Source organism: Pteropus medius, unplaced genomic scaffold (genome assembly GCF_902729225.1).
Source record: "Pteropus medius unplaced genomic scaffold, Ma_sr-lr_union100, whole genome shotgun sequence".
Classification (NCBI taxonomy): Eukaryota; Metazoa; Chordata; class Mammalia; order Chiroptera; family Pteropodidae; genus Pteropus; species Pteropus medius.
Genome location: NW_024340849.1, coordinates 18,723,121 through 18,745,935, shown reverse-complemented (window position 1 = coordinate 18,745,935; position 22,815 = coordinate 18,723,121). Strand labels below are relative to the sequence as shown.

At 45.2% G+C, this 22,815-nt stretch overlaps 1 protein-coding gene across 1 annotated transcript; it reads left to right on the top strand.

Annotated features, from left to right (window-relative positions):
* The first annotated feature begins 6 nt into the window (after window positions 1-6).
* On the top strand, window positions 7-22,379 carry LIPG (lipase G, endothelial type). The gene is made up of 10 exons (XM_039841941.1): window positions 7-364; window positions 3,200-3,381; window positions 5,019-5,198; window positions 6,326-6,437; window positions 11,149-11,370; window positions 13,158-13,400; window positions 14,085-14,205; window positions 15,168-15,386; window positions 18,107-18,211; window positions 20,341-22,379. Exons 1-10 carry the CDS (start codon window positions 268-270, stop codon window positions 20,360-20,362), a joined length of 1,503 nt encoding a protein of 500 aa, XP_039697875.1. The 5' UTR covers window positions 7-267; the 3' UTR covers window positions 20,363-22,379.
* The last annotated feature ends 436 nt before the right edge of the window (window positions 22,380-22,815 follow it).

Below are 22,815 nucleotides of genomic sequence, written 5' to 3'. Positions count from 1 at the left end.
ACAGTGGCGAGCCCTTGCTTTCCGGGCTGGCGACACCGGTGAGGGCAGATCTGGTTCTGGTCAAGTCCCTTCACACTCCCTCCACCACCTGGCTGCTCAGTTTAGCCAGGTTTTAATTTTTCACTTTTTCCACCTTCAGCTGTCTGGTCAAGAGAAGGTGCCCACTTCGAGTCTTATCCGCTCGGAGTGTTAGAAACCCAGAAAGCCAGAGAGGCATTTTTTTTTTTTTTAAACCCTGATTCGTGGAAGGGGGTGTGGCGGGGAAGGATGAGAAAGTTCATTCCTCTGCTCTGCCTCTGGAGTGTCTATTGTTGCTTTGCCGCGGGAGGCCCCGCAACCCTTGGTCCAGAGGGACCGCTGCAAGGTAACGTGCACTTCTTTTTATTACCCCATCAACTGCTTTTCTGTGCCGGACCCCTCTGTCTTGACCGGTTTTCAGTCCCTCCTGGTTCCTGCAGAATCCTTCCTTTCTTGATGCGCTATTTGCTCCTCATCAGCCTTGCAGTTCACTTGTTCCTTCGCGCTTCTGACGAGGGCATCCCTAGTAGAGCATCGAGAGGTCGCAGGCTGGCGGGTGCCCTCGTCCGCTCGCTCTCGCCTTACCCTCCCCTCTTCCATTAAGTGGGTCCCTTGATCCGTGCTGTCCAGTCAGCCCGACTGGCTGGCCAGCAGCTCTCCGAGCTTGTCCTCCCTCATCTTTGAACCTGGAGGTTTGCGAGTCATGAAAGTTGTCAGAAAGAGCTCTCTTACAAGGCACTCCTCCTTCTCGTCTCGGTGTGTTTTGCAAGTTAAGGTGGCAGGAAGTATCTGGTGAGCGACTTGTGCCCAGAAACTGCTGGGTTCATTCCCCCAGGTCGCCAGCCTCCTCCTCCTCCCCAACACTCTTTCCACCATGCCGTTTCTTCCTACCTCTCTCCTCACCTTCCTCCTCCTAGCGCTAGCTTTTCTTTTTTTTCTGAGTTCTGCATCGCAGCCTCTTCCACTGGAAGAAGCCTGCTCAGGGATGAGGTTAGGGTCATCTAGGAGTGCCAGGGGAACGCCTTGACTACACTCGGTTATTTCATCTATTATTCTTTTGGGTTTGTGCCAAATGATGTGGGCCCATATCAGTTTATCTATGAGTGGGAGGGTTAATTTGAATGAATGAATGGGAAAGCCTCGCTTTACTTAGCATGTCCCCAACTCTAGTGCTAAGTAGAAATGTGACCTGTGGTAGCTAGAATCTCTAGTTCCTCTCCTGTCAAATGAGAACTTCTCTTTCAACTTCTGTGTTCTGTGATTCTGAGTATTAGTGGGCCATCTCATTCATTCAAAAAAGTATTTATTGCATGCCTGCTTAAATACTTCTACGTGAAAACCCCTGTCCTCATGGAGCTTACATTTCAGTGGTGGGAAGACAGACAGGAATCTAGTTAAAATATATAAATAGTACTTACTATTATAGAGGAAAAAAGCAGAGGAGAAAGGTATGGGATTCAGGTGGGAGAAGATGGTACCGTTTTAATCTGTGGTCAGGCTTCCCTCTTTGAGAAGTTGACCACCGAGAGCAAGGAACCGAAGGAGGTGAGAGAATGAGCCATGAGAACAATCTGGGTGAAGAATAATTATGAAGTTCCAGAGGTTGAAGTGACCAGGATGAGAGTAGTAGAAATGAAGTTAGAGAACTCTGGAGTCAGAGAAGCCAGCTGCTAAGTCAAGTCTTTTTTATGTCAATATGTGGGTTTATCCACCAATCCGTCCCAGGAAGCCAGCAAACTCCTTTTCTTTTTCTCCTAGAATTCCCCATCTGGTCTCTATGTGAGTGGCTATCTGGGTGGAAATTAGGGAGGTGTCAAACTCATTATGCCCATGGTTCAAATTTCTGCTGGTTGAGGCTTTTGTTCATTACTTTAATGACAAAGTTCTGCTCCTGTGTATTTAGTTGCATTTTCTGGAACCCTATTCTTTTTACATCTGGTTCATTCTTATCCTCCACCTCCCCCCTCCTCCTGCTTCACCAACCCCCTCTCCGCCATTCTGGTTTCTCTTTCCATGATTTCATTTGCTTCTAAACTCTGGGATAAAATGAAGCTCCTGATAGTCATTTGTTATCTTTTCTCCTGACTTCTGGGTGATGGGAGAGTTTGATTTTTTAATTGCCTAGCTTGTTTTCAAGGAATGGTTTCCTGGATGGCTGAAAAAATGCTGGACGGGTTCATTTATGACCACTGAAATAGTGTGGTGATGACAGCACCTAGTGTTTGAAGGCCATAGGGTCCATCAGTGGCTTTGGCTGTGTTTTGGCAGCAGAACCATCTCTCAGATGGCACTGTGTGTGAGCAGTGGAGCTGGAGAAAGCAGTCTTGCTGCTCTTATGAGTTTGTCTGTGGCTTTAGTCATTTACTTAACAATCTAGAATAAAGTCTGGCACATGCCTGGCGCCGCAAGAGCACTGAGGATGCAAGAGGTTTTTGGAGTAAGCGCTGGAATTGAGATGGGAACACTAGGGAAAGCCCATTAGATGATAGGTCGACAGCTTCTTACCTCCAATTCCAAAACCCCAAATCTCTCGAAATTGGAACATTTGTTTTGTAATCTGTTTAGCAGCAAGACCTGCCTTGACCTGGCCTTACCAGACCTGAACTCTTTTGGCAGCAAATCTGACCTGAACCAATAGGAGGCTACTTGCAATTTTCTTTTTGCCCTTGAGTGTGATTAATCATGTATTTCTCTGGAAAAATATTAGTGTGTTTGATGGAGAATGCCCCCAGACCCTGCTAGGGGTGTTATACAATACACAGTGTATGTAGAATAATGCCTTTTTAAAATTTGAAAATTTCTGAATTCTGCAACTTAACTGCTAACTCTAAGCATTTTAGGAAAAGAATTGAGGGCCCATATGCTAAAAGTTGTAACTCGAGGGAAGGAAGGAGAACTCATTTTGATAAGAAAGAAGAGAGAAAAGCAAGGGAGACATGTTTATTTCAGAGTCACAGTAATTAATACTAGTGACTGATAATACTCTTAAATATAAATGAGATATCTCTTTTATAATATCTTTGCAACTCTTCTTGGAGGTGAGGAGCAAACATGCAGTAGATGTAAAAATGAAATCCCAGAAGGGTTAAGTAATTAACTCAAGGTTGCACTAGAAATAGACCCCAGATGTCTCACTACTAGTGCTCGCTAGATGCATCCACTCTCTGTTCTTTCTCCCCAGATGAGCTCCACAAAGTCAGGGGTGTACAGGCTGCTGCCAAACCCAAAGTGAAGTTTAACCTCCACACCTCCGAGGATCCAGAGCATGAAGGATGCTACCTCTCCCTTGGCCACAACCAGTCCCTAGAAGACTGTGGCTTCAACATGACAGCCAAAACCTTTTTCATCATTCATGGATGGACGGTGAGCCCAGGGGAGGGAGCTCTGCAGCTTTACACAAATTTGGTTTCCTTCGTTTTGGTCAATTAAAAAGAATACTGGTGCTTTCAGATTCTACTCTGTCTCCCCGTTCTTTTCTTGTGGGCTGCTTGTATTTCAGATAGCTGTGAAGAATGTAATGGGCACTTCGCTGAGGGGGCAATCTGGACTCCAGCAGGGTAGTATTTAATGCTGGTATATAGCAGGCTTTCAAACAGTGGCTTTCCTAAGGGCAGCAGCCCAGCTCCACTGGCTCTTAAGGACCCCTCTAATTACACTTAATTAACATTGGTCAACCACTGCCTCATGGGGGCCATCCCTCCCTAAGAGCTGAGCTGAACTGAAACAACTTGACTGGCTCAGAGAATCTATGAAGAGCCAGCTGGCCTGGCTTGCTGGCCACTGTTGGCATGGTGCCCTCCTGTTTGCATAGAGATGGCTCCGTTTAAGGGCATTGGGGCTTTTTATGTGCCCTAGCTGAGCAATTCACATTCAAAAGCCCATGACAGACTTCAACAAAAAAAGGGCTTTAACACTCAGCTTCAGAAGCTTTTGACCAGCAAGGGATTTATTCATTCATATAATGACAGTCTGTAGGAAAATGGCACTATTAAGTGAGCAGGTTTCTGCCTGAGCTAATTGGGAGGGGACATTCCTTCTCTTAATGATGAGAAATTCATATCCGTTACATGCTTACTGGGTCTTTAGGTCTATCACCAACTGTTGAGGTCAGGCCTAGTGGGTGAAGGGTTAGGTGCCTACCTACCTAATGTGATTGAAGAGATCATTAAAAGCCTGTTGATTTATCTTCATCCCACAGCCCACAGTTAGAATCATGCATTTGAACATTTTTAAAGGCCTCCTGTCAAAAATACAAATACAAACTGCCTGCAACTTACAAATGGGTTGTATTCCAGAAAGTTCTTTTGTAATCTGTTTGGAACTTGGAACAGCAGTTTCCCATAGAAGCAAGATTGTAAATGGTGTTTGGGTTCCCAGGCCAGGCACAGAAAATCTATTTATCTGATAATGTACTTGTGGATAGGTTTACAACTGGACCTCACCACCATTTATACTTTGTTTCTATGGGAAAATGTGTTCTGAGTTCTAATTTGGCATTCCTGGGACAGATCTTCTCTACTTTGGGGTTCAGGGGGATGACAGAGATGGGTTGTGAGAAAGGGTCGTTAACTCTGCATTTGCCTAGAGACAGCATCTTCCTGCATCTCCAAGAGAGAAGCTAATTCTCCAAGGTAACCCATCCCAGTTGCCATTGAATGATGGAGCAGGCCACTTGCCTGACTGTGATAAGGACTTAGGCTAACCTTAGGTCAATATTGCGACCAATGCATGTATCACAGTGGCCCTATCAGAAAGGGGAGCAGCAGCTATGAAAGTTTTGGTGGGAAAAAATGGGGATGTAAAGAGTAATGGAAGACAAATGCCCACATAGAAACCCTGCCTGTAACTGGCCCTGCTCACGTGCAAATATTTTGTCCCTGATCAGTCAATGTGAAGGTTCTGGAATAGGCTGGGGAGAGGGTCATGGGACTGAATTCCGTTTTCATTAGTGTTTCTGAAACTGAGAGAATTTTTTTTTAAAAGTCCTGTTTTCTCTGCAGATGAGTGGCATATTTGAAAATTGGTTGTACAAACTCGTGTCAGCCCTGCATACAAGAGAGAAAGAAGCCAACATCGTGGTGGTTGACTGGCTCCCCTTGGCCCACCAGCTTTATACAGATGCGGTCAATAACACTCGGGTGGTGGGACACAGCATTGCAAGGATGCTTGACTGGCTGCAGGTAACTGAGCATGAAAGGGAGTCGTCTTCCTTCATGAGCAGGATCCTGAACCCAAACCCTCTTAAGAAATACAGGTCAGACTGTGTTACAATGAATTTCAGATGTCTGATCAAAATCTTTGGGATTCAGGTTTTTTACTGAATTAAGTATTGCTTGAAATACTTGAAAGCTGGGACTTTTAAAGAGCTTTTCAATTAAATATCTCTGTATTTTTCCTGTTACTTTATCTGATGGAAAAAAAATTTGCCTTAGGGGTCATTACTTGCTGATCTTACAAATTGATGCCCTTTGGTTGGGAATGGCCAGGAGCCAGGACTGGCTTATAATCTTACAAACCTACTGAAGTCTGCTCTTGCCTGAAGGGTGGCTGTTGAGAGTGGGGAAGGACAGCCTTACAGACATAAACACATCTAGAGGTCTTAAATTTACTTTTTATAGGTTAATGATTTGCCCGAGATCAGTAGACTTACCCGGAGGCAGGAGTGCATTGGCAAAGTGACCCGAATATCTGGGCCATTCCAGCCTGACCTTCCTTTTGCCCGTGGAATCTGATGAATTACTGGCAGAATTCTGGTTAGGGTTCTTGAGCAGCCTCTCATTCTTCTGCCTTGGTTGTTTTGTAGAGCTTTGTTCCTAAGTTGTGGTGTCAAATCTCCACCTTCTCAAGCCCCTCCAGTGGAGTGCCCTGTTAGGGTCCTATACTCCAACTCTGAGGTGCTTGGGAGGGCATTGCTCCTGGGGCCTACGGGGGCCAGAAAGGAGTATGCCGTCAGAGCCCGTGGCTGGCACTTAGAGTCCAGTGAATCTGGTGGCTTTGACCTCCACACTGCCATCCCTGCGCCTGTTAGCTACCACCAGAAAGAACAGACAACATGTAGGGGAAGGGTCAGATATGCAGCTTCTAGTCACAACCTACCCCCAGCGCTTGGCATTTAAAGTGTCACCAAGCCCTTTGACCTCTTTGCTAGCTATGCTCCATCTGTGTTGCATTGCCAGCAACGCCAGCCATGCCCCTGGAAGTCTCTGCCCCTGGCTACTCCTTGTCATAATTGAACTGTTGAATTATAGGGGACTCTGTGGGTTTGGGACCACACTCCTCATTCATAAACTTTTGTGATTTACTGCAGGAGAAAGATGACTTTTCTCTCAAGAATGTTCACTTGATTGGCTACAGCCTTGGAGCTCATGTGGCTGGGTACACTGGCAACTTCGTAAAAGGCACAGTGGGTAGAATCACAGGTAAGCTCTGCTTCCTCCACTAACAGCTGGTCCCCGAAGCTCCCTCAACATCTCTGACAAGCTGGCTTTTCTGTACCAGAGAGGCAGCAAGAGTGATCCATAGAAGGTTAGCTTTGGAAGAAAACTGGAGAATGTCTAATCCAGAGCTTTTTAAACGTTTTATTTAGTCACGGAACCCTTTTTTTCAAAACTGAATGTATGCAGCACCCAATATGAGAAACAGAACAGATGTTCTGGTTGCAGCTGGGTACGTGATGGTGGGCAATACTAGCCTCGCTGTTTGGGCCTTCCCCTTCCCCAGGGGAATAACAGGGTCTCAGGGCACCGGGGAACACAATTTGAAACCCACTGGTCTGGTCTCATAGGTGAGGAAACACCCAGGGGCAAATAGCTAATAAGTAAAAGGCAGAAGTGGGGGGCAGGGAGGCCTAGCCTCCCAGCTTCTGGGGCTCACTTTCCGTCTCTGGCCGTGATACTCCAGGACCTTATGGGAAAAGAGTGAGTGGTTTGAATTCTGCCTCTGATTTCTATTTCATCCACCAACAGCCTCTTTCCAATGTTTAGCTGGCATATTTATTAGTGTTAATTACCTGTTTGGAATGGGTGGTTAAACTTTGTCTTTAAAGAGACCTTTCTGATGTTGGTACCCAGACTGTCAATAGAAAATTGAACTTTCTGTTTTAGTGAGCTTTTGATATGAGAGTTTGGATCAAATTATTTAACGACTGTGAAAAGTGGGAAAGATTCTCTTTCCCAGTTTGGAGCCCCCTCCAGTACATATACAAGACTTCCTCTAGGCTAAAATGAATGGCAAATTTGTTGCCCTGAACTTTTACCCCTCCGCTTTCTTTTAATTGTCTTTGCTCTCAGCTTTCCCCTTGCCCCCACCAAACTAAGGGCCCAGTTACTCACCCGAAAGGACAGAGTTGATCTATTTCTTTCTCAGCAGTGTTTTCATTTTGAAACAGGACTCAGGTAGAAGGGCATCCTTAGCTAAAGAGTGATTTAGTAAAGGTAGAAGTGCAGGTTTCAGCAATAAGTTGGTAGGACAGATAAAAAAATATGTATTTGTGAGGTTTTAGTGCCCTCCTTAAATCATTGTTCTGGGCTTAAGTCTCATGTGCACACACACACACACACATGCACACTCATACACACACACTTCTTTAGATCCAGTGGTTTGATTCAGCATAGCTTGAGAACTTTATTTTTGATTACAAAGACCGCGGGGCCTGAGCTATGTGAGTGGGCAGTGATCATGTGGCCACACATGACCGCTCATTAATCCACTGCCAGTGCAAAGCTGTTCCACCTTGAGCCACTGTGGGCCCTTCTGTCTAAGCACCTTCTCCAGGCCCCATGAGAAGCAACGTGATATTCAGAGCTGGGCCAGCACACACCAAGTCTCCACCAGAGAGCCACTGCAACCAAGATAAGCTGCAGAGCCCCTCTTTCCCTATTTCTAAATCTGAAATCTGATGGGGTTAGTGAGGAACATTCCAGTTTTTCCCCTCTGCCTGTTTGGGTGGCAGCTGCTGAGGTGTGGGCTTCTCTGGCAGAATGCTAATTAGTTTTCCAAGCTGTCTGCCTGGAGCATGGCGGCTGCATGTCCTGAGTGCAGCTCCCTCTTTCCGGCCCTTCTCTGTGGAGCAGGGGCCTGGGGTGAGCATGACTGGAAGAAGTGGCCTATGTTCAGTTGCCAAGCAGCACCTCAGAGGTTATTTGGCTGACCTGACACTTGCTGTTGGGCATGTCTGATGGCAGAGGCTTGTGCACTGTCCTCTCCCCTCAGACCTCTCATGGGCTTGGGAACCAGGTAGTCTCGACCAGTACAAGGACCAGGGATTGACCCTTGAGGGGGCCTGAGAGCACTGATATTGCTGTGCAGAGGCTCCAGGGGGTCCTTGGTTTCTGGCCTGCAGGGGGCACACCTGAATCCCAGTCTTGCTTGGATCAGAGGGCTGTGAACTGGGGTTTGCTGAGAGAAGTTTGTGATACAGCCGGGAAGAGGTCATATATTTCTAATTGAACGTGCATCCAGTTGGTTATAAATAAGTAAGCAAACAACTTCATTCATGTAAGAAATATGATTTAAGTGTTCACTCTTCAGTCTCTGGGCTAGATGCTACCTCATGTCAAGTACTTAATGTGTGACAGATATTTTATGCTATCTCTAAGCCACAGAGCACCCAGGCAAAAGGGGTCCTTTTGGCTGTATTTTACAGATGGGAAAACTATGAGTCAGTGCTTAAGTAATGGGCCCAGTATCTTATACCCTAAGTAGCAGAGCTGGGACTCAAACTCAAGCTGTCAGATTCCAGAGCTTGCACCTAGCCACTGTGCCGCCTCTCTCCTAGCCGTAGAGATGAAGATGCTGTTGTAGAGTAGCAGGCTTTGCTCTGCCAGCCCAGGATGCAGAGGCTTTCCTGTGTGTGCATGTGTGTGTGTGTGTGTGTGTGTGTGTGTGTGTGTGTGTGTGTGTGTGTATGTGTGTGTGTATTCCATTTGTTGGACAGAGTACTTTTGGAGGAGTCTGGCTAAATGAAAGAAGGGGTGGTTGGTTCTTCATCTTCTTTCTTTTTGGAGAGGATAAGTTCACCCTCCCATTTCTAGTTTTAAACATAAATTGTGCAACTTTTCCTCAGAGTCCGCAGGCCCTGGCTATGTGTCAAGCCGGGTCAGTCTGGGTAAGAGAAGGCTCAGCCTTTCCGCCAGCCGGCCTGTCAAGAAGCCCCATCAGCCGCCTGCATTCCACCAGTGCAGCTTGGTTTCCATGGCACTGACCGTCTGGTGGAGACTTCTGTTCACATCAAGCAAAGAGCCCCTCTCTTGTATTGGTTGCAAAGCAGAATGTTCCTCTTTCTGTTTTTTTTTTTTTTTCCTCCAGAGGACCTGGCGAGAGGCAAGGAGAGGCCGCTTGTGTCAGTACCCTAGTCCTTGCAGCCTCTAAAACATGGGCTACTCTGCTTTTTGTGCCACCTTCTTTTGGGTCCTGGGCTGGGGATGAGCCCGCAAGCAGCCTGGGCTCCCTTTCTGCCTCCATCTTCTGTGCTTTTATATAAACTTCTTCTGGCAATGACTTAGAGTTTCAGCCTCTATCAGTTCTCATGAGTAATGGGTTCTACAGATTTATTGTCCACTCTAGACAATGGCTCTGCCTTTTGTTTATCTAAAAATTCTCGTCTCAAGCCTCTCAGTGTGCTCCTTGGTTCTATGGCACTGGGGTCTGGGGAAGACGGTTCTCTTATCCATCTCCTCCTTTTTATGACTGTTCTTGGTCACATCTCCTCCCTGCTTTGGTGTTTCTAGATCAGGGTTTCTCAGTCAGGGTTTCTCAACCTTAGCATTGTTCACGTTTTGGGCCAGTTACTCCTTATTCGTGGGAGCTGCCCTGAGCTTTGTTGGATGTTTATCAGCATCCTTGGCTTCTACCCACTAGGTGCTAGTAGCTTCTCTCCCCCTTCCCCCAATTGTGACAACCAAAAATGTTTCCAGACACTGCCAAATATCCCCTTGGGAGCAAAATTACTTCTTCTGCTGCCATGTATTTTTTCCTCCTAACTTTCTCTGTCTGTAGTGCAAAGAGCCTTCTAGGTCAGCATAAATTCAGTTCCCACAATTATTTGGGCTTGGTAATAGCTAGTATTTACATCGACAAGCTCTTACTCTCTTACTTCTCACGTGAACTGCATGAATTAAGATGTTTAGATTCCACTTTATAGATGATACTGAAGCATAGAGAAGTTTTTCGAAATCTGGTCCACAGACCACCTAATTTTAGGATCCCCTGGGGAGTAAATACATCAGACCTCCCAATCTCTAAGGGGTCAGGGAATCCGCATTTTATGGTTCGCAGAATCTTTTTTTGAATGGTTTTACATTTATATGGTTCCAAAATTAAAAGACGATGAAAGTCTCTCTTATGGTTGCCACTACCTGCCCAGTTCCCTTCCCTGCCCTCTCCCCTAACATCTGTACACACAGGTAACAGGTGGCTGGTGTGTTTTTCCAGAGTTTTTTGTAGGTACAAAGTGGAATCTGAATTTGTAACAAGCTCCCCTCTGATATTCATGGTGATTCAAATGTGAGAACTAATACTCTCTACAGAGCTGCTTGCCTGTTTAATACAGAAAGTTTGCAAGCAAAACGGTTTTCTCTTTGTAGCTGCAAAATAGAGGAATTCTGGAGGCCCGGAATATGAATTCTCAGTGTATCTGGTGTCCCCCCATGCTTGCCATTCCACCCCTGGGCCTGATTCATCACTAAGGGTCGGGGAGAGAAGTCCAAACACAAATAACTCAGTTTGGGGAGACTGAATGTTTCCTCCAAATGTGGGTCGCTTAGTTATTCTGTAAAAAGCTTGTAAATTGAGGCTGTGGAAGGCGCTCAGGGGCAGATTAAATGGGGCAAAAGGCTTAGTTTCAGTCAGCTTGAGTTTGTTCTAGAATTGCTCTAGTTCTGACAGTCTGTGGTTCCTTGGAGCTGCCTTTCAGGGTGAAGCTCGTGGCCGGTTTACTGAGTCAGCTGAGGTGTCAGGACAGGTGAAGGTGCTAGAAAAGTGTAAGTTCCTGGACTGTGGGCACCATGCGTTCCAGATTCACAGGGCTGGGCTCTGAGGATGGGTTATTCTGTACACTTGGATTTAACTTCAGCCCGGGACTCTTTGACTTGATGCGCCTGACACAGTTAATTATGGCTCCTCCTGCTGTAGGTTTGGATCCTGCTGGACCCATGTTTGAAGGAGTGGACATCCACAGCAGGCTGTCCCCTGATGATGCCGACTTCGTGGATGTCCTCCACACCTACACGCTTTCTTTTGGCTTGAGCATCGGGATTCGCATGCCTGTGGGCCACATCGACATTTATCCCAACGGGGGTGACTTCCAGCCAGGCTGTGGACTCAATGACATCTTGGGGTCAATTGCAGATGGAAGTGAGTTCCTTATTTCCTGCTTCATGTTACTGCATCTCCTCTTAAATCAGCCAGAGCTGCTAGAGCTCCCAGCCACTTTCATTTCATCATTCCCACCTCCCCACGCAGTGCCCTCTAATGCTGTGTGCTGTTCCTCATCCCATAAGCCTGTGAGCAGCCTCCCTGTGGGCTCTGCTCTGCCTTCTCATGCTTTGAGGTCACAGTTATTATTGGTTAATTTCTTTTTATAGCAAAAGCAGTACATGTTGGTTGAAGAAAATCAAGCAATATAGAATTGCATGAAGCAATAAAAATTCCTGCTTATCTTCCACTCCCACTCCTACTTTCACTCTTCAGAAGTAGCCAATATGAATGAACAGTTTCATGTGTATCTTTCCAGACATTTTCTTTGCAAATTTATTTGGGTGTGTATGTGTAATTATATTTTTCAGAAGTACATTGTTCTGTAACTTTCCTTTTTCAATCATAATATATTATGGACATTCTTAAACATCAGAGCCATATATACCTACTTTCCTTATCCTTTTTGAAAGCTGTATAATATCCTATAGCCCAGATGCACTATAATGTAATTTTTGGTAACATTTTAAAGAAGTAAAACCAAGCTGCTTTTTCCATTCACTTATAATTTATCTTCTGACTGCCTGAGCTGATTCTCTGCAGACATGGGCTGAACTGAATTTGCTGCTGAAATTGAGGTGTGGCCCCAGTGACTAATCCCTTTTGGAGTTTCTCATTCACTCACTGCCTTGGATCCTGGCAGCTTTTCTAAGTCTTGGTCCTAGTCAGCTCTCTTCATTCTTATGTTGTGCCCTTGGATGTCCTACTCTGTCACTCAGTCTTAAGACTGTTGCCTTCTCCCAATACGATACTATCCAAGTAGCCCCTCAGGAGCTCGGTGGTCCATGTGAGGGGAGTTCAGCCCTGCCTCAGGGGATGGGAAGGTGGCATTTCCTAAGGCTGGTGGTGTTAGTGAGGAAGGACTGGGGGTGGCTTTGTCAAGTTTTTCTTTAGGTCCCAGGATTTACTTGAACTATTGACTTTAGCCTCTGGTTACAAGATGTACTGATGTACTATGGGCCAGAATATCCAAATTGTACTCCAAACTTACAACCAACTGTGTGAGCCTGAGCAAATAACTTCACCTTCATGACCTTTGGGTCATAATCTGTAATTGAAAGGATTGGACTGCGAGGGGTTGGCAAACATTTTCTTAAAGGGTCAGCTAGTAAATATTTTAGGCTTTGCAGGCCATAGAGTCTCTCTTTCAACCACTCCACTCTGCTGTTGTAGCATGAAAGCAGCCACGGATAATATGTAAACAAATGAGTGTGGCTGTGTTCCAATAAAACTTTATTTACAAAAACAGGTGGCCAGCCTGCAAGATGTAGTTTGCTGAGCCCTGAGCTTGCATCTGATCCATTTCCAGCATTTTGTGACTATACAGTCTCATCAAGACCTAGTGACTCCTCCTGCACCGCTGGTCTTCATCAGCCTATTTAGTGCTTATTACATGCACTCTCTTGCTCTTCGTTGCTTTCTGTGTATTCGTTCTGTCTTCCCTCCTGGAGAGCAAGCAGTTAGGTGGCAGGAATAGCCCTTAGTTCTAAATCTTCATGGGAGTCTAGCACATCACCAGGCATATATTAAGAATTATACAAATAAGAACATTAACAGCAACAATAAAAGTAGTTATTACCAATGAAGTGCACAGTGCGTATTGATTGAGCGGGCAAATCATCGAGAAGCGGCTTATCCTGGGTATTCTCTGTCTCTTCCTCCCTCAGCAATCGCAGAGGCGATGAAATGTGAGCATGAGCGGTCTGTCCACCTCTTTGTTGACTCCCTGATGAATCAAGACAAGCCCAGCTTTGCATTCCAGTGCGCGGACTCAAATCGCTTCAAAAAGGGGATCTGTCTCAGCTGCCGGAAGAACCGTTGTAATAATATTGGCTACAATGCCAAGAAAACGAGGAACAAGAGGAACACCAAGATGTACCTCAAAACCCGGGCAGGCATGCCTTTCAGAGGTAACCCTCAGTCCCCTCTATGCCCTGAAGCAGGTCTTTCATCTTTACCCTCCTTCCAAATACCATGTGGTGGATCAGGGTACATCCCAGCCCAGGAGATGCGGCCAGCACCGTTAACTCAAATCACGGCAAATCAGATTACATTGTGCATGCGTTAGGAAAGTTAATCTTTAAAAGTAAATGATGGGGACTCCTTTTGTGATGTGAATCATCATTCCATGATCACAATATCAATATCTTAAATCTCCACCTTGCATTTAACTTTTCAAAGCCATTCCCTATCTATCTCATTTGATCATCACAATGAATCTGAGGTAGGACAGAGGATCAAAATGATATCCTGCTTTTTAATAACATTTTATAAAACTATAAGGTTTTGTGGATATCATTATTTTACACATGAGGAAATCGAGGCTCAAAGAGCCTGCGTCCTTAATTCAAGGCTGGAAAGTAGCTGAGCCAGGACCCCAAAAGTCTTCCTGTACCCCAGGCTCAGAGCTCCCATACCTCAGTGATCTCTTATGCCATGGGACAGAACAAGACCAGAGATAAGCTGGAAGCTGGCCGGACCAAAAGGATGACAGTCCTTAACAACTCAAGTGTGATGGGTGACTCAGTTTGGGTCAGGGTGCTCTGAGATGACAAACAGGGCTCACAGATGTCTTTATTCTGCTATTTCTGCAGTTTATCATTATCAGATGAAAATCCATGTCTTCAGCTACAAGAGCATGGAAGAAATTGAGCCTGCCTTTTATGTCACTCTTTATGGCACCAACGCAGACTCCCAGACTCTGCCTTTGGAAATGTAAGTCAGGAGTTCCCTTTGCTGGGGTCAGGACAGAGAACAAGTTGGTTTGGGAATGAGAGAGGGCAGGAGCGTGCGAACAAGGGCAGGAGAGTGTAGTGTGAGTGCCTGGGGGAGGAGCTGGGTGGTTGCAGTGGCCTCCGCAGTCCTCTGTCTCTTCGTACGCTCTCCATAAGCCCGTGATGCGAAACATTTCTGGGAGGGAAGCTCCCAGGGTGAATCAACAGTGTGAAAAGCTGCTGGATCAGCTAGGCAGAAAGTGCTGTTTCATTTTAGACAATGCCTGACACCTGAAGCTTTAGGAGGTTTGAACATCATAAAAGTCATATAAGGGGCCATTTCTAATTATCTGTGGGAGAGGCACATGGCAATCTGTATATAGCTGTTGAACACTCCTAAGGTACAAAGCATCATGCTGAATAATGCTGGCATTGCAAAGCAACATCATCAAAGTACTCGCTCTCAGGGATCAGAGTTAAGTTGGGAGACAAGGTTTGTATGCATACGAATGCGGTGAGGTAGCCTCCCCAAGTTCCAGGTGAGAGAGACAGGCAAGAGTGGGCCGAGAGAGACAGATGCCCGTAGTGGGCCAGAGAGAGACAGATGCCCATAGGCTGAAAGGAAGAAGATACTGTTGGATGGGGATATGACTTCCCTGTGCTTTCTCATTTCTGTTTTTTTTTTTTTGTCCTGTATCTCCAGGAAGTGGCATAAATGAGGGAGCGCTCAGGAATGGTTTTGATAAGAAGCTGGGGTGCTATAGGCAAACTTACTTCTATGTCAACCTGGCACACACTGCCACCTTGGTCCTGCTGGTGGGCTGCGCTGGGCATGGGGGAGGGACCTCTTGCTCATTTCTCTCCAGTCTATGGGGAGCAGGTGATGCCACTGTGTCACCCCACATGATGCAGCAGTTATCCAGGTGGCAGGAGAGTGAGACCAGCTTTTCTCTCCCCTTGCAGAGTGGAGCAAATCGGGCTGAATGCCACCAATACCTTCCTGGTCTACACTGAGGAGGATTTGGGAGACCTCTTGAAGATCAAACTCACCTGGGAGAAGGTATCTCAGCCCTGGTACAACCTGTGGAAGGAGCTTCACAGATACTGGTCTCAATCCCGCAAGTCCGTGCAGGAACTGAATATCAGGCGCATCCGGGTTAAGTCTGGAGAAACCCAGCGGAAGTAAGTGCCTCATGACCCTTTTTGGCCCCATGTCAGTGATGAGCAGAAGGTGTATGCCTTTGCAATGTCCTTCCCTTTGCTAAGCAAGCACCTTCGATCCTTCCACATCCAGAGCACGTGGGTTTGGCCCACGTGCTCTGGATGTGGAAGGATCGAAGGTGCTTGCTTATCTTTTCAAGGAAAAGTGAATCCTAGATCAAGTTCCCTGTTAACAGTTGTGCAGTTTGTGCCCTAATCACAGGCCCTTGGCTGAGAGGGGATTCCAGCCCCCATTCTGTTTGCCAAGCCCTGTGTTGTCCCTGGAGGAAGTGGGGCTGCTCCTGCACAGGGCTCTTTAGGAGTGCTGCTTTGTTCTGGGGTCCATGCAACCAAAAGTCTTTGCTTGCTCCTGTGCTGAGCAAACCAGAGTATCAAGTCCAGGGAGCCTCCAGGATGAGGCCTGTGGGAAGACCTGGTTTCCCTAGCATTTTATTTTTAGAGCATTAGACCCCTCCTTTGGAAGCTCTGAGTCAAGGACACAGGGTGAGGTCGGGTAACAGAATCCTCTATGTCATGCCAGCTGGCAGTTTCTTTATATCTGTTAATACTAAGCCTAGCACGAAAAATCCAAACCTTTATCCATCAGGCCCTAGACTGTGCCTTGACTTTCTGAGCAGATTTCTTTCTAAGCAGAAGTCAGGGGAGCCTGGGAGACCTTTGCCAAGAGAGGGGGCTTCCTTGGTCAGTTTCTTTAGCAGACCTCTGGCAGGTCACTGCCAGCTTTGAGGTGGTAGGAAGCAGCCTCCAAGCTCTTCGTACCTCATCTGGCATTTTTTCCATTACAATTCTTCCCATGCCCAGATTCCATCCATCACCTCTGGCACAGCTTGACTGTGGGGGCGAGTGGAGGCTTGGGTCCCTTGTCTGAGTGATTCTGGTCTAGAAACTTATGAACTGGGGGAAGGGTGGCAGATGGGGTGATCTAAATAATTGCATGTCTTTTTCCTTCTCTTGGTGCTTATTAAGTGGAACCTATGCCTATGGGTATGATAGCAGAAAGACGATCATTTTAAAAAACATTTCAAACATAATGAACCATCGAAACTTTACAAATTTTAAGTGGTTTTCCACATTGGTTGCAGATAGAAGATTTCAAAAAAGTAACACATTACTGATAGAGTTGAAGCCCCTTTATGCCTTTCCCCTGTCCGATTCCTCCCCTTTCAAACCAAATGAACGAATCTTCTAACATTGACTAATGTTAGTGTCTTTCCCTCCTTCATGATTTTTATACCTTTCGTATGACTGTTTGTATCCATACCAACATATAGAATTGTTTTGGAGGCTTCTGAAGTTTACGTGAGTGGACATATTCCTTAACAAGTTGCTTTTCTTGCATTCAACATTGTTTTTGAAATTTATCCAATACATATAGATCTAGTCTATTCACATTTAACTCCTGTATGTAAGCCATCATGGTACAAACAATAGTTTTACCATCATTCTGCTAAGTATTTAAGTGGTTGCTATTTTCTCGTAGTCACAGTTAGTGCTGGGATGAACATCCTTGGACATTTTCCTTGTGCACATGTGTGAGGGCTCCTTTGGGGCAAGGATACTAAAAAGTGGAATCCCTGGCTTATCGTACATGTCTTCTCCAACTTGACTAGGTATTAACTCTCTTTCCAAAGCGATTGGACCAGTTTTCAATCTTATTAGAGTTTCCCTTTCTTCTCCTCACTTACATTTGGTGAAACATTTTTGCAATCCTGTTGGGTATGAACTGGTCCCCTACTGTTGTTTAAATTTTTTCTAATTGTGGTAAGGCCAGAGTCACATTTTTCTATGTTTAGGTATTGATTGGGCTTCCTAGTAAAGGTTCTTAAAGCTGTTCTGATTGTGGCTTTTGTCCTTTGGGTCAGCAGCGGGGTCAGGTGTCCCATACATCTATTGGTCATGGGGTCATGCTAACCGCACACCACCAAAGCTGGGGTAGCCCACAGGATTTGGCTGTAAGTTATAGTTGAAACGGTTGTTAGGTCACTGATTGTTTTGTGATCTTGGTTGTCCATTTCCTGAACCTTTGATTTTAACTCGTAGCTGAGTTGCAGTTACGCTTGTCAATAGACGTTTATGAGCACTGGATGGGAGTTCCTCCATTTAAGGAGTTTGCAGTCTACCATAGATATAGGAATCCAGTGCTCGCTTCGGCAGCACAATACTAAAATTAGAACAATACAGAGAAGATTAGCAGGAATCCACAAACAATTCAAACTAGTGTATAACGTGTTAAAATAAGACAAAACATTCATTATTAACTCCATGCCATAAGAAGTAACGACAATAGCAAAAGCAACATTTATATATATATATATAAGTATATGCTTTTCTATTACATTGAGAGGTCAAGGGCTTGAGCAGTCAGGGAGGCTTCAGAGATGCCATGCCTTGAAAGGCAGGCAAGCATTTAGGATAGACAGAGGGAAGATGGTGGAAGGTGTGTGAATAAAGTCTGCATGTGCCAAACTGTGGCAGATGTCAAAGTAAGACGTGGTTTAGAGTGCTCGTAGTTGCAATGGGGAGTTCTAAAAGTTCTTGAGTCAGGGTGTGGCATGATGAAAACTTTTCCTTTCTCCTTGCTCTGTCTGTCTTGGATCCAAAACCACCCTCTGGTTAATGCACAGCTGTGTACCTTCCCCTCTACAGCTTTGGCTGCCTCACTGGTTTCTTTTTCTTTCTAGATTTGCTTTCTGTGCAGAAGACCCTGAGAACACCAGCATATCCCCTGGCCAAGAGCTCTGGTTTCACAAGTGTCTGGATAACTGGAGAATGAAAAACGAAACTAGGTAACTGGGACTTTTTGATGTGTTCATGCAGTACATGTCGATGAGTCACCTAGCACGTGTGGACTTCGGTCTGGGCACTTGGGACGTAGCAATGAACAAAACAGATAACATTTCTTTCCTTTACAAAGCTGACCTTCTGCTAGAAGGAGATAGACAAATCAGTGGAACACACAGGATGTTGGAGGATGTTAATGTCCCTTGGCCTCTTGCTCTGCCTCACCTGTGAGGGGTCATAGCCCGTGGTTCTGGTGGAATGAAGTCTTTTAGTAACTAAGTTCCTGAAGTTGGTGCCCATGCACTATCTTAGACTGAACATCTTCGTAGTGACTAGGGCTGTGGGAAGTTCCAGGGTTCCAAGCTTTCTTCTGGGTACCTGGTTGGAGTGGGGAGTCAGGTGTGAGGTAAAGGAGAAGCACATGGTATAGTCTCCCTTGTTAGGTTTTCAGGAACCCAGGTTGGTGTGGGGATATCAGTGAGCAATTCTTCCCCTTTTCGAGAAGCAGGAATGCTCATGTGTGTGGTATTTAATCAGACAAAGGGGTCATCTTGCATCGGCGTCCTATTGCTCCATGCTGGAGTCCTATTATTTCAGATTTGAGGAAGGCCAATATCATATGGTACAAGGCAGTGGGCACATCAAAAAGAGGAATCCATCACATACCGTCACATACCTTGGAGCCTAAACACTTGCTGAGGAGGGAGACCAGCCTCCCACTGGCCCCTGCATCTTGCCCTAACCGAGGTCCTAGATAATGCTGCTACCAGGCACTGAGCGCGTAGCATGTGCCCATCCTGCATTCAGTGTCTTCCATTCATTATCTCATTTACTTTTATTATCAACACCATTGCACTGGCGTTGTTGACCTTGTGTACAGCTGAGGAAACTGAGGATCAGGGATTTTAGGTCACTCTTTCCAGGTCCCCCAGCTGGTGATGGCAGAGCGAGGACTGAAACAGATTGGTTTACTATAAAACCTGAGCTCTTTCTTGAGCATGGAGGTTCCACTCGCTCAGATAAATCCCCTCACCTTGATCTGGGTATCAATTATCAAGCAGCTGCACCTGTGCTGAGGTTCCCTGTGATTAACCGTCTGCCAACCCTGAGGGCCAGGCTATACCCCAGCTGCTCTGTCTCCTGTTCAGGAGCATCATTGTGACCACAAGCTCAGTGATCATAGGACTTGTGGGATTCTGAAACTGCCCATCTAATTAAGTGACTCGGTTTACTGTAACCTCATATAATTTTCTGCTATAAAAATAATTTTAATTTTTTACATTTGTATTCAAATCTATATATCCTTCTGAGTGCTCTCGCATGTATTAACTTCATTGATCCTCGGAACAGCCATGTAGATTGGACTCTCCCAGGGAAGATTGCTATTCTTATGACAAAATATCCAATAAGATATTCTCTTCTTATTTTCCCCTTCAGAACTTTGTAACCGTTGAGAACATTATAACTTGTCTTACACTATCTCTTTGAGAAAACAAGTCATCCTTTCCTTTACCCTCGGAGGAACAGGACACCATATGAACCCAGATAATAAACACTAGGAAGCCATGACATCCCTAGACACGTGGAACACCTTTGGTATTCTCTCTGCTGACCTAGACACTGCTCACCTCTTCACTGACAAGGAGACTGAGAGTTTTAAGAGCTTAGCAAGTTAGTGTAGCTAAGACCAGAATCAAGATCTCTTGACTCTGTCTTGTTCCCTTCCTGCCATTCTAGTCTCTCTTGATCAAGGCAAAGAGGACTCATTAGTAGTTCTCCCCACAATTGTGTGTGTGTGCTTGTGTGTGCGTGGTTGCGTTCGTGTGTGTGTGTGTTGCGGGTGAGTACGGTGCTAAGTATGTAAATGCGAGGCCAGCACTGAGGAGTATAGAACTAGGAACCCAGAGAGGAGTCCAGTGTGGTGTTTCTCAAAGTACATCTGTGGCTTGGTGGGGGAGGGGAAGGAAGAAGCACTCAGGATCTTTTCCATTTGTTCCGGAAGAGAAGCAAGGAAAAGAGTTCGGTAGGTATGAAAGACAGCTTGGTTGTGAGGTGAACAGGGCAAACCCTCACTAGGGGCTGATGAGTTTGCTAAGCAAGCTAGTGAACGCCCCTCTCACCTGATTCCTTTCAGCCCAACCCTAGAGCTTCCCTGAGGGTGCCAGCAAGGCCACCTGCCCTGCCTTCCAAGCACATGGAGGAAAGTTACTGCTGAGGACCCACCTGGAAGGACCCTTCTTGGCCTTGACCCTGGAGCACAGGCAAGAGCCTATTTGCTGGGCCCAGGACCTTGCCTCCTATGACAACTGGGACTTCTTGCCAGAGGGGACTATGCACTGCTGTTCCTGCTGCTCCTGCTGTTCCTGCTGCTGTCCTAGAAGATCTCTAACGCCAGCTCTGTGTGCAGACAGCCGAATGCCTGGGCTTCTGCGCTCACTGGGCTGGTTTCTAAATGGCTGGATAAGCCCGTGCTTTGCCTGACAAAGAACACTGGATCTAAGGTGGCTCTGCCTGGAGAGCTGTCAGCTGCCTGGCCTGACTTGAGTCATAGTGGGTGGTCTTCCTGCTGGGAACTGACTCAGGTCAGGATGGCAGACCTGTGACTTTGTTTACCCAGAGAGGGGAGAGGAGGTCCGGGATGATGCTGAGATCCTCGCTTTTGGGGTTCGATAGGCAGATTTGAAAAATACCAGTTACTTTTTTGACATTCTGTCCTGCTCCTTAACTCACTCTGTCCCTAAAGCACACATCATTGGCTTTCTTATTTTTCCATTGCTCATTTTTTTTTGGTTGGACAAATGTTTATTTAGCACTTTAATGGGGCTGGGATTTGTAAACTCCTTTTCAGTTTATATGATCCATGAATATCCATGTGATATAGGTACAAGGAACATTGTTGTAAGGCTACAGGATGAAAGAGTTGGGAACCCGAGGCTTTCAGTGGTTTCTACCTATTTTTTCTTAGTTATTAAGAGCATTTCCCCTCAGAATGGCATGTTTGATCACCGGCAGAGTAGCAAACAGAGTATCATATGTGCTGAAGATCAGAATGGTGGCCAGTTGCCAGGTATGATTGCTTTGGAGTAAAATCTCTTTTGTTCACAAAGATAGAAGGTATTAATTATGTTATACGTATCTGTTTATAAAGAGCCATCACCTGTTAAGAAGCTGGTGCTAAGATTTAACACAGTGTTTTTTTTACCTCTTTGGAATACCTTGTTCTAAAACCAGCCCCTTTTCTGTGTCCAACTTGGAATAGGCTCCAAATTTTCATTTGAATTAATATACATGATACCTGAGAAGCCCTTTTGTATTTTCAAAAGATTAGCATGTCTATCACCTAATTAGAGACTCACAGCAGGAAAGTGAACAGGGCAGCTATTATTATCTCTGTATTACAAAATTGAGGCTCAGTGAGGTTCAGCCACATGCCTAGAATTATATACCAAGTTGGTGGTGGAGCCAGGTGAAGACCCAGGTTTCCTGGAGACAAAGCCCGTGGTATGTTCACCCTTGCAACTTCATCAAGACTTCTACAGCCATTTCTCAACAACTTGCCCCGGATGTGGCAAACGAGAAATTTTTTTCAGAGCCATTCATAAAACTTTAAGCTCTTTTATTGATGTATAACTGGAAGAACAACTGTGCCAAGGGGTTGGGCTTTTTATGGGTGAGATTTTATTTGGAAGGAGATATGACTTCAGGTAGGGAGAAGAGTGGTTTTCTTTGTACTTAGGTTTTAAAGGAAACTGTTTTTATCTGTATTGTGCCAAAGTTGTATCATTGTTTAATGCCGCACTTCAGAAGACATAACTAGTCAAGTCTTAAGTTGAGGTATTTTCTCAATTTAATTGTATCTTCTGTTGCTTCTGTGATTGCATTCTAGCCAAAATAGAGCTTATATTACTAATGGTGCATCTTGGTTGCTTCCAACCTGTTTTTAGCAATGGAAGCCTTGGGAATCAAATCCTCATTGGGTCCTGTATTTATACATTCAGCTTGAAGATTTATATGTATATGATGATGCTTTTTTATGCTACTTAGAACATTTATTTATTTCTCAAGTGTATAAATGTGCAAAACAAATATATGGTTAGTTTTTACTTTAAAGATTAGCCGATTTCAAGATAAAACATTTTTAATAGAAAATAATAAAAATTTACAAAATTCTTAGTGGTCTGGCAACTCAATTCTTAAAATTTGAGAGCATTATGGCTGCCCAAGCTTCGGATTTGACAGAAAGTTACTTTAATATAAGCTATAGCCTTTATTTGGAACTAATTGTTGGTAGGAAGTGGATAACAACTCCTTTCAATAGAGAACAAGGAGAAAAATTATTTAAACTGCAGTAGAAATGTCTGAAGGTGGATGTTAGGAAGCACAGGGAGGGTGGCTGGACCTTGGGGAACATCAGTGAGGATACAGGCTTGGTTGCATGTGACCTAGGTAACAGCGACTTAAACCAGACAGAAGATGATTTATCTATTGTTTTTAACTCCCAGCTAGTACTGAGGTTTGCTCCACAAAGCCAAAAGGGGTTTATGCCCTTCGTTTCTTGTTGTGTCATCTATAGGATGTTCGCTTATTCCCTAGTCTGAAGTATCCCCTT

Bases quoted from the DNA above. Each gene is read 5' to 3' on its own strand.
- LIPG (XM_039841941.1), top strand. From the start codon at position 268: ATGAGAAAGTTCATTCCTCTGCTCTGCCTCTGGAGTGTCTATTGTTGC. The intron at 5,199-6,325 runs GTAACTGAGCAT...GATTTACTGCAG, and splicing joins GGATGCTTGACTGGCTGCAG to GAGAAAGATGACTTTTCTCT. The intron at 13,401-14,084 runs GTAACCCTCAGT...CTATTTCTGCAG, and splicing joins GGCAGGCATGCCTTTCAGAG to TTTATCATTATCAGATGAAA.